We start from the raw sequence: 15,904 nt of genomic DNA, 5'->3' as shown, positions 1-15,904 counted from the left end.
AAAATTAACAAGGTTGTAAAATATAAAACAGAAAAGTACTTTGGAGTGATTAAAAATATACTCAGACTGAAAGAAATGCAGAGCTGTATTATTTCTGGAACAGTTTGTATCCATTACATGCAGTTAAGGTTTATCTTCCTCCCTGATGAAATCACACAAATTCTTAATATTTCTATTGAAATTACAATTAAAACTTTTCAACCTGTGGTTACTCAGCTGGGGTTGCTAGGTTACAGGCTGTGCTTGGCCGGGGTTGCTAGGTTACAGGCTGTGCTTGGCCGGGGTTGCTAGGTTACAGGCTGTGCTTGGCCGGGGTTGCTAGGTTACAGGCTGTGCTTGGCCGGGGTTGCTAGGTTGCGAGCCAGCTGATTTTTGACGTTGCTTTACGCTGGAGGTTTTTGAAAAGACTCATTATTCAGACACCAAACATGCATTTAATTAAGTTTATTTATTTATCTGATTATTTACTTTCTTTCTCTTGCTCTCTTTTCTACTTCTAACTCATCACTAATTTTTCAGGCAGTTTATTTTGTAGCTCAATACCTTTTTTGCTTTTGTTATATTATATTATATTATTATATTATACACAAATTGGTGAATAAAAAAAGTTTAATTAAATAAAAGTAGCAGTAGACGCCCAAATGGACGTGTAAACATATAAAATGTGAATTTTAAGGACTTTAAAAACACAGTTTTTACAGTAGATTGCAGATTCACTGCTTTATCGTTAATCGGTCTTCTATTTAACTTGACAACCTTTTCTTTGCAGATGTGAGTTCAGGTTCTGGGGGCAAACTTCTGGTTTCTCTTGGGAGTCTGCTGGACGACCAACACTGGCATCACGTGAAGCTGGAGCGGCTCGGCTCTCACCTCAACCTGACGGTGGATAAAAACATGCAGCAGGTTCACGTCCCAGCCGAGCTCAGCCACTGGCGCATTCACACGGTACGACGCAGAACTACTTACAGCGCAGATTTATTAGAAATTATGACTATTTTCAGATTATCAAACCCCTTATTTTAAATACTTGGAATCAACAAAGAATCAATTTAAATCTGAATATTTGTGAGGGTTTAAGGGTGGATGTGGAAGCAGCTCAAAGTTTTTTGTGTGGCCAGTATAATTTGCAAAAGTGAGTAAAAATTCATTCGTGCAGACAGAGCTTCTGCACAATATAATGTGAGATGAAACATTACTGGATAATTTCAGTAACATTTATAGTAAATTTACTTAATTTTCTTCAGGGCATCTTTACGTTTTAATATTGCAACATTAAATCACTCAACAAAAATAGTTAGAGATTAAACTTCATATAACATCGTCAGATGAGGCAAAGTGACATTTACTTAAAGTCACATCATTTATATAAGAACCTAATTATGCTAATGCAAGCAGCACATGAACATAAGTAAAATTGGTAAGTGCTGATTAATATTAATGAGAATAATTTATAATAAGTGTTGAAACTGGACTTTGGGTCACAGAAATCTTTTGAATGATGTTCCTGGTAAACATCAAGCCGTAGTATAGAGGTCAGCGATTGTTTCATATTAAGGACGAAGCAGAAAAAGCAGCAGCTGCTGCATCACAGATGGTGTTAAAGTATAGGAACACAGTTTTCATTATGTTTGATAGCCAGTCAGATTTGCCCCTGCCTGTCACCTACATTATGCATTTTGTATACGCTCTCCATTAACATCTGACTGCTTCCGCAGCTTTAGACAAACAGAACCTGCAATGACTTCATTACATCGGAACAGAGAGCAACTGAAGCCAAGTGTGTTTCTGTTATTACTGTTTATTCACATACAAAGCAGAATAACTGTAATAGGTCAAAAATTAACTACTGTCTCAAATAAAACCACCTGTTTGTTGCACCTGAAAGTGCATTCCATTTTGCAGAAAAATTGACACTTTGTAGCAATAAATCAATTAATTCCACGATAAATTAAAAAGAGATCAATCGTTTGGTATTGTTGAAGAGCAGCCATTTTGAATAATATAGTCAGTTTGCACTACCTGCCTCTTTTGCCTGTTTTCCCTGTCAAACCTGAATCATTAATATTTGAAAAGCTTTTTTAGTTTTAGTTATTATTTTGGATATTTAAAATATTTTCTAGTTGCACTGTTAAATATTCTTTATAAATTAAAGTTGTCTTTTTTTATTATCTTTGAGACGGTGTACTTGCATTAATAGGCCATTATTATTGTAGTAGTGAAATGAAAATGATCTCAAAATGACAATATTATTGTTTATTGCAATAATTTCTGGGACAATTTATCATGCAGGGAAATTTGTTATTGTGACAGGCGTAGCAGCAACAAAAAAGAGGAAAAAAATAGTTTAAGCTCTATTATTGCTGGGCTTAACCCTTTAATGTGTATTACAGCATTACATTTATTTTGCTTTGAACTAAGTCAAACCAAAAATGTCCATCTGATGAAAATACGTCAGATAAAATCCACCTGAACTGACAGGAAATGTATGTATTTTTAATATTTCAATAATATTTTTCTAATGCTCGACTTCAATATATTCTACATGAAATTTAAAGCAGCAAATAGTGTTCAAAGATTGAATTTTTAAAAACTTTATAAAACCGAGTAACATTTTTTAACGTTTTTGAATGTTTTTTTTAGCTTAGTGTGGCAGCTGTCCAGAGCCACGGACTCCAAACTCCAATCCTGCCCAACAGGAACTTCCATGGATGCCTGGAAAACCTTTTATTCAACGACCTTAATTTGATCAAACTGGCCAGACAGAACAGCCCACAGGTCACTGCACTGGTGAGTCACTCTGTTGGCTTTAACATCGGTTTAATCTTTTGTTTACATTGTTCACACGGCCACACTTCCGTCACGTTTGATCAAAATGCTCAGAAAATTATATCATGGATTTATCTGTACTTAAATTACAAATTACATTTTTATCCATTTCATTTAGTGCAAGAAAAAGACCCAAACACCTAAAGTCAATCAAAATAGTTTATTATTTTACATTATTCATTGTAAATCCAAACATTTAAAACTATTTTTATTTTTTTTTAAAGCCATTATGTTTTCAAGTCATTCTAGGATCTGTTGAAATAATTTATTCTGTTATGATAAGATTTCAAAACCCTTCCTATTGCTTGCTGAGTTTAATAAATTTGATAAAATTTCACATTTCATTAAAAACAAAAAATGAAATGTGGTTCTAATTATTACAAAAGTTTATGTTTTTCATTGTAATAAAATGATGTAAATTTACCATGATTAGAAATAAAAGGTTCAATAAACATATTCTTGAGCTGCAGTTGGGGGCCACATAAAATTGTACAAGGGCCCAAAAAGGCCCTTGGGCCACAGCTTGGACACCCCTGATTTGGTGTGATCTGTTGTTTTTTGTTTTTTTATATGAAATCACGATCTACAACTCTGGACAAGCTTAACCGTATCTGGTGCCATCTTTCATTTTTATGCTAACGGTCAGAGCCATGAACATTATCATCATCTTGATTATTATTTAGTTTTTTTATTCATACTCATCATCAGCCTCTTTAATGTCATGATATTCTCCTTCATTATCATCGAAGCCTAAAGCAAAGGATGCAGCAAGGAAGGAAACAAAACAGGCAGAAGTTTATTACTTATTCTAGATATGATATGAGCTCTGAAATTTATTTTTAAAGCATTTTAAAGCGCCTCAGGCATGACTCTCTGGTTTCTGTAATAGTTTATGGAGATTTGGGACAGAATGTTTCCTGAGATTTGTGCATAACCTTCATGTTTTTAATTGACGCTAATATCAATATGGCAGTACAGGTGTCATTTCTCCGAGATGAGACCTCTGTGACATGCAGTCAGACTGATTACGCTGATGAATATTTATGTTCATCATCTGCTTCACAGTTGTTTCCCCGTCTCGTCTTTCTGCAGGGCAACCTGACCTTTTCTTGCAGCGAGCCGGTTTTTGTCGCCGTGACGTTCACCGACTCTCACAGCTTCCTCCAGCTGCCTGTCCTGACATCATGGCTGTCAGGGGTTGTTTCCATAGCACTACAGTTCAGGACGTGGAACAAGGCAGGGCTGCTACTGACCTTTGACCTCCAGCAGCAGGACGGCTCAGTCTTCCTGTATGTCAGTGAAGCCAGGCTTCGCCTTCAGATCAGTAAAGGGGGAAATACTCTCCTGGAGCTCAGCACCGGTGAGTCAGGATCCTGTCAGCTTCATTTGGCTTCAATGTCAGGCTAACAACAAACTGAGGGACTTTTCATGGCAGTTTTTTTTTCCAATCAATGGCCTAAAAGTTGCACAAATTGGAATTACGACAATAAACTCACTTGATAAAAACACCCGTTTTGGAGAAATTCGCATTCACAAACTTTTGCTCACATCAAAATATTTAGCAAAACTCCAATGTAAACACAACCGGATGTTACTACTGCCAGAAACGACAAAAAATACAAGAAGCAATAGGACGATGACGGTGCATTGTGTTTTTCAGTGACTCATTGTGTGAACAAACTTATTCACGTGTGATTTTAATTATGCTTCTTATTTAATGGAAACACCACAGTAATGAAATTACATTTTTTCAACATTAGTGGACAAAGTTTTGCGCACAGTTGCAATAGAAATGCAGCTACTGATCACAAAATTGCACAGACTGGAAATACAAAAATAAATTTGCTTCATGGTAACACAATAATTTAGAAAAACAACTGCTTTTTCAAAAAGAGTTTTTTTCGCTGCATCAAAAATAGTGTAACCAAATAATGTGCAACCAGATGTTACTACTGGTGGAAATGACAAAGAACAAGACAGGAAGTAGTAGGACAACAATGTTTAACTATTTATTGTGTGATTAAACTTATGTCTGATTTTAATTTTGTTTCTCATTTAATGGAAACACTGCAATTGTAAAATTGTTTTATTCCTGTACAGTTAAATATGTATAAACAGCATCATTTTGTTTGTCAAAAAGCACAAAAAGTTTAAAAATCGTCAGTTACTAGTGTAACAACGGACAACAGGTAGAGAATTCCACCATAGGATTACACTGTATACCTGAAAACTTTCAAAAATCTGCATAAAACGTAAACTGTGGAAAAACCGTAAGACGTATCAAATAGCCGAAACATTTGAAAATAGTTTAAAGACTTGTGACTTGTTTAAAAATTGAATGGAGTTTCTAAGTTGAAGTAGCCAGACGTGGTAAGCCGTGAAAAAGCAGAAGACTTTAGCAGAATTTTGTTGGGACTGCAAATTACACAAAAGCACAAATATTTCAAAAAGTAAAATAGTGAAGTTTAACAAAAGACTTACCAATAATGTCCAGAAAAAGCAGAACATTTCGATATATGAATTAGCACAATCAGTTGAAGTTAGTAGGAGTAGTCAACAACCGAAAAATGTGATCAGGATCTTAATAAGTGAGAATGCAGTAATACAAAAAGAGTTGCTTATAACCAAACAACCAAGTGAAAACAGCTTATTGAGTAAAAAGCTAAATTAGACACGTATGTGACAGTCATGGATGAAGATCTAGTGCAGAAGTGTGACTTGTTTCTGTCCGTGTGCGTTTGTTCAGGTGCTGGTCTGAATGACGGCCAGTGGCATTCTGTGGAGCTGAACTCGATGGAAAACCGCCTGAGCATCACGGTGGACAGAGACGAAGGAGCCACGGCTCACACCAGCATCCCTCTTCTTCCCGCAGCAGACAGTCAGCTCTTCTTCGGCGGTCAGAGCAAAAATATCACAGATCTGATTAATGTTTGCTATTTAATGCATTTTACAGGCTCGAAGAGACTAAAAAATATCTCTTTTATGTTCTATACAGAAGTAAAAAGATGGCAAAACTGCTGACTGGTTAAAATTTAAGCCTGTACTGCAGGTACAATTATCTTTTATAGGTTGGAGTGAGTCAGGCTTTTTGCAATTTCTTTTTCTCCATTTGGTCCTAGTTTAACGCATCGCACTCCAACATACTTTCTTTATTCCTTCTCATTAAAATAATAACTTCTCCTACTTTTGTTTACTGAGGGAACAAAAGTCAAAATTAAAACCTCATACAGAAAAAAAACATGTTTTGTCTGATTTGGTGCAGATCAACGGAAGATGTTGATAGCAGAGCCAAAACCAAGATAAATGTTTTTGCACAGCGGCGACATAAAGCATGAAAGTCTATAGATGCTATTGTGCTGCTTTTTCTTGTGACGCAATTTTTGGGTTAAACCATTTTCCATTTACTATTCTCTTTAGTTTTTCTAGCACATTAAGTCACTGCACATGTCCCCTTATGAGAAAATTACAGAGAAAAATGTTGCACACTAAATAACAAGTCAGTGTTTTGCAGGGTTTTGCTAGTTATGCTAGCTTGACTATGACATCCTTGACATGTAGATGTGGTGTGGAATTTGGTGTGTTTTGTTTGAGTTACAAAACAAAAAGAAAAAATGGCGACCCGCACATCAGCTCTGACAGATCATCAGTAGAGCAGACGTTTAAGTTAGCTCATCCACCGCCGCTGTGTTAGCTTAGCTATTAGCAGCATTAGCTTAGCTATTAGCAGCATTAGCTAATCTACCACAGCTATCACTTTTTAATAATTTCAAAACTAAAGCTGAAAACATTAAACTATAACGTGCTGAATGTTTTGTTCTTTGTGTGAGAAATGTTTGAGTGCTTTCTTCATAAATAGGTGGCGTTGTTGTGTGTAGCATAGCCAACACAGCGAGTGAGGGGGGAAAAGTGTTTTTCAGTTATTCTTTAAAAAAAATTCTGCGTTATTTTTACTTTTCTGAGGAGTGAAGCACAAAATTAATAATACCTACATCTCCGGGTTTCATTTAATTAACAGAGTCGTTCTACTGCAGCGACGCAGCTACAGATAGCATGCAGAAGAATCGGCTTTTTGCTCTCCAGCGTTGTGCCCATCCGCCAGATTTCCCGAAGGAAACAATAACGACGGGTCCATACTATAAGATTGCACTTCATTCTTTCCACTGAATTAATGATTACTGAACATTGAGTCAATGTTTTACACACCTTTATGAATGAGTGCAGCGGTTTTGAAGGGGAGTATTAGACTCAAAGTTACAGTTTATCAATATTTATTTGATAGGCAGCCAAATGGATAATAATGTACTTCAAGTGTTACACAGTTATTGATTAACCTGGGAGGAGTTGCAATTATTTACAGCTGGTAAATATGCTGGACGTATTTGGACCATCATTTAACTCATAAATCATAAATGAAGAGGTATTTATTTTATAACTTAATGGAACATGTCCCTTTTGAAATTCACCATTTTTCTCTTTTTTCTTCTTCTATGTTTCTAAAATTGAAAGTGACACAGAGCAGTGTGTCATCTTATTCACCTCTTCTTCTGTTTTCACGAGCTGAACTGTGTTCCTGACAGCCCGTCTTTAACTGGAGCAGTGCAGAGCCTGCAGCGAAGTCGCTGTATTTGGCCACTCTGTGTCATCATCCAGGATTAACCTAAAGCGTAAATCTCTGAAGGATAATACAAGTAGCTGTTTTTTTTTTCACAGGATAAGACTCTTCTTGTGCCTGGAGGCAGAGAGGACTCTAACAAAAAACACATCCCACAGGCAGAGATAATAGGCAAAGTGTTTGAGGGAAACCAGCTAATAAAATAAGACAGTTATTGCATAATTTGAATCAAACACAACAGAGAGAGAAAAATATCGGTTTGATTTTACAGTTTGTTGTAGAGGATCCTCAATAGGCAACAAACGATCCTCAAAATGCAAGCAACCCATTACAAGTAGGCTGAAGTGACATTTTGGTGATTTTAAAGTTGGAAGGAAACCTGGATCTTTCTCAACGATATGAGTATAGTTCTGCAATTCAGAAAATGGCTGTAATTTAAATTTTCACAATTGAAATTACAAAAATAAATTTGGAAAGTTTCAAAAAAATAAATTCTTTGTGAAAACATTTTTACCCAAGGATTAGGGTTTTTTTCAGCCATATTGAAATGGTTTTGTTTTCCAAAACTACAATGGACATTTTGTTTTCACATCTCTCGAGTCACATGATCATTAATTGGATCTTACTACTGGAGGAAACGACAAAGAAGACACCAATGGTAACATCCGGTTGTTGAAAAACTTTCTTTGCAGTTTTTGCGGAATAAACCACTTTTGATACAGCCCAAAAAAAAAAACAAACACCTCAACCGAGTTTCAGAACTTTTTATCAAAAAACAAGTTTTATTCAACGTTGGTGTGTTCTCATGAGGCAAATTCAATTGTGAAATTTCTAATTGTTCAGTTATATGACTAATAGAAACCCAGTTAAAGGCTCAAGAGTTCATACCAGAAATATTAATTTTTTTCAATCCAAAACTACAAAATTAGTTTGACCTCTTTGTTAATAAACCCTACAAATCATCACTATTTTATGCCTTTTTTTCTGCTCACGTGTCTCTTACCATCCGGCTCATTTGTGTTTGTGCCTTCAGGCTGTCCTGCTCAGAGCGGCGGGTTGAGCTGCAGAAACCCGATTCAGGGCTTTCAGGGATGCGTGCGTCTCTTGAAGTTGGACGGCCAAACGGTCGACTTGATAGCAGTGCAAGAAAGACGGCTGGGAAACTACAGCGACCTGAAGATTGATATGTGTGGCATCATTGACAGGTTTGTAAAGCTAAAGTTTGAACAGTTTTTCCTGTGCTGATTCCAGATAAACACACTGTAAAAATACAAAATATTACCAAGTATTTTTTTGTTTAGTTTTTTAGTATAAGTATCTTAGCGTGGACTTGAAAAGGAGAATGGAGCTCTAAGTTAAAGAAATTAATTTGTAATCAAATTAAGTTGGTGAAACTTTTTTTATTTACATTTATTTAACATGACAACTTAAACTTAACTTGGATAAACTTACATTTTAAAGGACTTCACTGCAAAAATTCTAAATCTTACCAAGTATATCTTATTGTACTTTAAATACGACAAAACTGACATTTCATCAAGATATAAGAACTTGTTTTAGGTCTATAATTTCTTTTTATTGATTTCAAAAAACTCTACACTGCAAAAACACAAAAGTTTTACCAATTATTTTGTTTCATTTCTGGTGCAAATATCTTATTGCACTTATAAGACAAAACTAACTTACACGTTAAGTTTTCAGCAAAAAAAACAGGAGCTTGTTGCCAGTGAACTAGTATTTTTCATCAATATTAAGGAATTGTTGACGTAAAATATGGAGCTAAATTGATGCTGTAAAGTTTTTTTCAAAACAAAGCATTTTGAAACTGAAAAACAATTTTGAAACTCACAATTATTTTTAATTTGTCTTATTTCAAGTACACTAAAGTATTTGCACTATAAACTAGACCAAATAAACTCGGTAAGGTTTTGTGTTTTTGAGGTGCACCAATACAATTCCCAGTCGTTGGAGGTTAATCACCTTAAAGTATGTGCTGCTAAATGCGGGAATTAGTAGAAAAATTAACCGTTTCATTCCACTTTTGGGGAATAATTGAAATGTAAAAATCATAACTCTGTTTCTCTCCATTTGTCGTGGAAACAATTTAATGATGTGGAAACAATAAATGAAGCTGTTTTGCTTCTTCCTCACATTTACACAACTAGAAAAGCCCGTAAGCATCACTTTAGTGTTTGACACATTGAAAAGGGGCTTCACACAAACATGTTGTTGACATGCAGAACAAAGCAGGAGTGATTTTGGTTTCTGGCAACCAATACAGCTTCAGAACGTGAGACAACCATTCAAAGTTTCTGAATGGTTGTCTCAAAGCTTTATGGATAAAAATGTCAAAAAAGCTGGAAATTCAGATCTTAGTGATTCTCTCGGACTTTCCAAGAGACGTTGTCCTTTGAGCAACTTCAGGTTTCTTCCTGTTTTTTTGTGTTTCTTCAGAGATTCACTGTCAGGTGTCTCAATAATACACAACATGCTGGTTATAAGAACAAAGGCTGACACCCAATACTTATGACCTGAGGTGCATGTAGAGCTGACACCAATATTTACTTTATTTAAAGACATGTGGCGTCTGACATTAAGTCAAACTGAACTTTTCCCTGTAGTTCATTTAATTACCAGAATTATTGTTACGTTTTTAGTTTCTCCACATTCAGAAGTTTACAAACCTTTCCATAATATTTTGGTGGAGTCACCATTATGGGTAACCTACTACTAATTTATACTAATGCTGGAATTTTGGAAAACAAATGAAATTGTTCCTGTTTTGGTCTTTACTTCTAAAACTCTTTTAAAATATTATGTATAAAAACTCCAACCAAAGTAGACACTGGAAAATGCGATATTTGGTTCAACATTAAAATAATGCGCTGCTATAGCACAGTTTTGCTTTGACATGATTCCTAATCAACATTGTCTGTTATTAACTTTATATTCTAATTTATAAAGTTACTGATTTATTCTAATAAATGGTTTAGCCATTGAAAATACTTAAACCTGAATGTTTGTCCCAATAAATGGACTTCCCGGTGCCATGATTCCTAGACGGAAGCTGTTAGGAATCAGCTTCCTGTTTCCTAACAGGGAACAGGAAATGTGTTCTCTGGAAAAGTGAGTTCATGAGTCTTTTGGTCAGTCAGCTGCACTTTTAATGGCCTGCATGTTGAGCTGAACCACTTTGTGTTTTGAAGCAATCTGATTGGCTGACAGAGACTTTAGCTTTGGGCTACACTGCCCCCTATGGGTTTGACATGTTTAAAGCAATGATCAGGGGTGTATCTACAACAGCGTACTAGCGCCACTGTAGATAGAAAAAAAAGAGGAGTTATTGTCCATAAAAAATTCTGAAACTTTGAGATTAATATTTTAAAATATTTTTAAAAGTATTTCAAAAGTAATCTGAGCGAGTGGTAGCATATCTTTACAGAATAATATGGGTCCAAGGATTGAGCCTTGGGGTACTCCACATGTGATTGCTCTTTGCGCTAATGAAAAGTTTCCTGTTGATACAGAAAACATCCCTGTTCTCTGTTGTAGTGTGTTTGAGGTAAAATAAATCAACAGATCTTCCTCCCTTTAACTGGAACGTAATAAAAAAACCTTTCAGAATATTAGAAATCAGTAAAATCTGTGAGGCGTAGTTATGTTAGTGTATGTAAACTTCTGAAATATGAGCAAATTATTAAAGGTTCTCAAATTCTTCAGGCATTCTGGACATAGAAATAGTTTTCTAAAATATAATTTACATAAAACAGAAATAGCTTCACTGTTAGGAAGTAAGAAAATGTAGTTTTAACTCGACACAAACAACTTTGTCCAGAGAAAAGTGAGTTCATGAGTCTTTTGGTGAGTCAGCTGCACTTTAAATGGCCTGCATGTTGAGCTGAACCACTTTGTGAATAAAAGAGAGACGTGACGACGAATCCCTGAACAGGAGCAGCAGAAACTCAAACAGAAAGGCACATCTTCCCTCCTGCCTTGATTTCTCTGTTCAGCAGGCTGCCGTTGCTTAAAGTCTTCCCAGAATGCACCAGTGACGGTGAGCATGTCGGCAAAGCTGCTGCGCTGTTTCAGCCGGAGGCGGTGATAGAAACCGAGAAGACTGGAGATCTGGAAGCTCAGTAATCCAGGAGAGATTAGAGAGTCAAACCTGAGCAGAAAGTTTTTATTTTCCAACATTGCAGCATCAGGGAGGCGCGTGCAAAAAGTTAATCACCCTAAAGACGGGACACACTGATTCAAATTAGTTTCTAATCTTCTAAATCCAGATCAGTGTTTCTCAGACTTCTTCACGCTGAGGAACTTTTAACCTGTTTGACAAATAATTTGAAATTTACCTTATATTTATCTTAATATATATAACCTGATATGAAAAGATCAGATAAGGAAATAATTCTTCCCTTCATATGAATACTCCTCGTTTTCTTTCTATCTGTATTTTCAGTTTTTCTTTTGAGTTATTCGGTCTGAAGCCACTTATCTGTTATTATTTTTAAACACTATTATTTGGTAAACAAACTGTACGCGTCACCCTTTAAGCTCACATTACCAAAGAACATGCAAGTTAAGCCGTCGTGCTAATGGCCTCCACACCACCAGGGGGCCTCCAAGAGCATTATTACTTTTTCTTTTTTTTTACAAACTGCAATGTGTGTTTTTGATGACGTTACTGTTTTTCACCTCAGAGATCACTTTTATCACATTCTACTAAGAAACTAAAAGATAGAAGGTATTTGAAAAAAATAATTATATATTTATATTAAAAACTCAGTAAACTTGATGTATAAATAATAATAAAAAAAAAAGATAATCGTTAATTCTGATCAGAGATCAAGGTCATAAAACTGCAGTGCAGGAAAACGTGCCAGCACTACTTTTGCTCTGATCCTCTGAAAAGTCCCGGTTTCCTCCTTCGCTCCTCAACGTCAGAACCTTTTTCCATTCCCTCCCACATGTTCTGCTTTTCTTTTCCACCATTTTGGGCCCTTTGCTCTTTACATTTGGTTGGATAAATTTAAAAGCAATTATTTATGTTTGTTTCAAAAAAGCAAAACAAACAACAACAAAAAAAAAAACATTTTTCCACAGCAAGTATGAGCAACACTTTGTTGGTATTCTGTTGCCGTCAAAAACACAATTTTGCAGTTGCAGTGTTTCAATTTAATCAGAAGAACATTTGAAATAACACAAATAGCTTTGCTTATGCGACAAGTGATTGTAAAATGACATGAAAAATACATAAGAAATTAAAGTTTAACTGTATGTCATCGACTCTTTATGCAAATTAGGTCATTGCCATGAAGCTAAAGCGTGATTAATTGCAACAGCCCACTCGGGGGGCGCTGGAGCGCTGCAATGGAGTAGGCGCTTTTTTGTGAGGCTCCGTATTATCTCCCCAAACTTCGCCTCTAACATAATACACCTGGCCCTTTATTCAATATTGTTTTTCTTCAAGAGATTGGGAATATTTTTTTTACTCTTCTCTCTCAAAATGGGGAAGAAGGACGGCGCACAGAAGGAGACAGCCCAGCCGAGTTCCGGAGCTAGCAACGAAGCTATCCTAGGTGCTATCACAGCTCAGGGGGTGCAAGTTGCTAAGCTTTTCGATCTTATTGATGACCTAAAGAAGACAATGGAGGGCCGTTTCAACACTATTGAATCTTCTCTCTCCGCCGTGCAAACTCAACAACGGGAGATAGAGAGCCGAGTCGACACCATTGATGAAGCCATGTCGTCTGCTGATGGCCGCATCTCGGCCCTCGAAGCCTCCTGTGGTCAGCTCCGGGATGCTAACGCTCTGTTGAGAGAGAAGCTAAGTGATCTGGAAGGTCGGTCCCGCAGATGTAATATAAGGGTGCTTGGCATCAAGGAAGGTGCAGAACAAGGTCGCCCTACTGACTTTATTTCACGGCTCTTACCGGAGGTACTCGGAAAGGATAATTTTGTCAAGCCCATCAAGATTGACCGCGCTCACCGTAGTCTTAGGCCGAAACCGTCACCTATGGAGCGACCACGGCCATCATCGCAAAGATTCACAACGACAGAGACGTGGCTAACATTCTGCGACTCAGCCGCTTGCATTCACCCCTGATGTACAACGGAGCCCGTGTGTCCATCTTTCCTGACTACACAGCTGAAGTCGTGGCGCAACGGATGGCCTACAACAGCGTGAGGAAGAAGCTAACCGACACGGGCGCTAAGTGCTCGCTACGCTATCCAGCCAAGCTGCAGGTTGTACACAACAACATAGTTAAGACTTTTCTCTCCCCGGCGGAGGCTGAACATTTCGCTGATTCCATCTCTGCCGCAGCAGATGTCCCAACCTAGGCTCACTGGTTGTACTTGTTCGGAAATTGTAAATCCCTGTACCTTAAAGCACAATAGGTTTGGTTATGTTTTCCTTGTATGTTATATTCTCAGAGGTCATTCCGGGTATACATAAAGTACTTAACTTCTTGTTAGCTTGAATTCTCACTAGTTTGTATACCCCCTTGTGGTCTTTATATACCTGAATCTGAAACTTAGAATTGTCCAGGTGTTTTTATTTGTACTGTTCATTGTATTTTGGAGATCTCCGGGGTTCTTGCTCCCTATTTAGGAGTGTTATGGTAGTTCCCGTAGTGTACTGCTCGGGTCAGCTCCCAGCAGCCTCCCTTAGCTTAAGGGGAAGCACTGTTTGTTTTTACATTGCGGTGTGGGAGTGGGAGGGGGTTGGTTCGGTATTTGGTCACTTAGTTCTAGAATGGGGGGCAGGGAGGGGAGGGACGAGTGGGTGTGTGGTTTTTTCTTTCTTCTCTTTTCTCCCTTTCTTTCTTCTTTTCCTTTTCTTTTTCTCCCTTATTCAGCTCAGACAACACTTTTTTGTCCACCGTTCTGAATTTTCTCTGACGGTGCTCCTTTCATGCCAGCTATGAATCCGATTACCTTCATCACCTGGAACTGCAGGGGTGTGGGTGGGGCGCTCAAGAGGGGCAAAGTTTTTCTCACTTGAAGGATCTGTCTGCTGATGTTGTGTTCCTGCAGGAGACAATATCTCACCTACGGAACAGAGACGTTTGAGGACATCATGGGTGTCATGTGTGTATCAATCCAACTTCACCTCCAGGGCGAGAGGAGTGGCCATTCTCATCCGTAAAACCGTTCCATTCATATTTAAGTCACAGGTGACTGATCCAGGCGGGAGATACGTTCTTATTACTGGCATCATTAATTCTGTCCCCCTGGCCCTTCTTAACATCTATGCACCTAACTTTGACTGTCCAGACTTTTATAAAAAAGTATTTAATCTTGTAGCGGAACACACTGAATATAGGATCATTGTTGGGGGTGATTTTAATTGCTACCTCGACCCTGTCCTCGACAGGTCTTCTCCTAAACCTGCCTCGCCATCGCAGTCCACATCGGTTATAACCAAGTTAGCAGCATCTTTGGATCTGGTTGATGTCTGGCGGCATCAACATCCCATAGAGAGTCAATATTCTTTTTTTTCCTCGGTGCACAAATCCTCAACAAGAATTGACTATTTTTTGGCTGACTCAAACTTATTACCCCGTGCTCTCAAATCCACCTACCACCCTATTCTCATCTCTGATCATGCACCATTGTCAGTTGAATTTAATTTTGATACCCAAAGAGCACAGTACAATTGGAAACTTAATCCCTCCCTGTACTTGGACAGCTCCTTTGGCAAGTTTGTCTCTAATAAGATCTCAGACTTTTTGGCTTACAATGATAATGGCACTGTCTCGGATTCCACACTTTGGGAATCTTTCAAAGCTGTGATAAGAGGTGATATTATATCATACCAATCCAATCTTAAGAGAGTCAGACGTAATCGTCTGGCGGAAATTGAGAAACAAATAACCACACTGGAAGACACACTCCATCGCTCCAATTCAGACCACATAATTACCTCGATTGTGAATCTAAAGTATGAATATAACTGTATTTTGGGTGAGCGGGTCATGGATGATATTCAGAGGCTGCGTCAGAGGTATTTCGAACTGGGAGACAAAGCAGATCAAATACTATCCAGGCAGTTGAAGGGAATGCAGGCCGAGCGAGCCATTAATAAGATACTCTCTCCATCAGGCCAGCTTCTGACAGATCATAAGCTAATAAACAAAACTTTCTTTCAGTACTACAATAAACTTTATGCCTCCAATACAACTGCATCTACAGAGGATATCGCACGCTTTATTCAACCATTGGACATTCCGACTCTTACAAATGCCGCAAGGCTGGAACTAGATGGTGATGTTACTCTGGAGGAGATAAGGGCAGCAATCCGCTCTTTTCCTAGTGGAAAGGCATGCGGTCCTGACGGCTTTGGTATCGAGTTTTACAAGACTCATATTGACGTGGTGGCGCCACTCATACTGCGTATGGTCAGGTCTTCCGTGGAGGTTGGGCATTTTCCTGAGTCTCTATATGATGCTAGTATTTGTCTTT

The 15,904-nt window shown here is 37.6% G+C and overlaps 1 protein-coding gene across 1 annotated transcript in view; it reads left to right on the top strand.

Annotated features, from left to right (window-relative positions):
* Positions 1-15,904, top strand: part of LOC129374690 (contactin-associated protein-like 4) — a 78,752-nt gene that overhangs the window by 27,640 nt on the left and 35,208 nt on the right. The window contains exons 6-10 of the mRNA XM_055053232.1: positions 770-945; positions 2,641-2,787; positions 3,919-4,186; positions 5,573-5,722; positions 8,472-8,643. Coding sequence (XP_054909207.1) covers positions 770-945; positions 2,641-2,787; positions 3,919-4,186; positions 5,573-5,722; positions 8,472-8,643 — 913 coding nt within the window. The remainder of the gene's footprint in view (positions 1-769; positions 946-2,640; positions 2,788-3,918; positions 4,187-5,572; positions 5,723-8,471; positions 8,644-15,904) is intronic.

Source organism: Poeciliopsis prolifica, unplaced genomic scaffold (genome assembly GCF_027474105.1).
Source record: "Poeciliopsis prolifica strain line A6 unplaced genomic scaffold, Auburn_PproV2 SCAFFOLD002, whole genome shotgun sequence".
Classification (NCBI taxonomy): Eukaryota; Metazoa; Chordata; class Actinopteri; order Cyprinodontiformes; family Poeciliidae; genus Poeciliopsis; species Poeciliopsis prolifica.
Note: the sequence above shows the minus strand (reverse complement) of the source record. Positions and strands in the feature narration are given on the sequence as shown.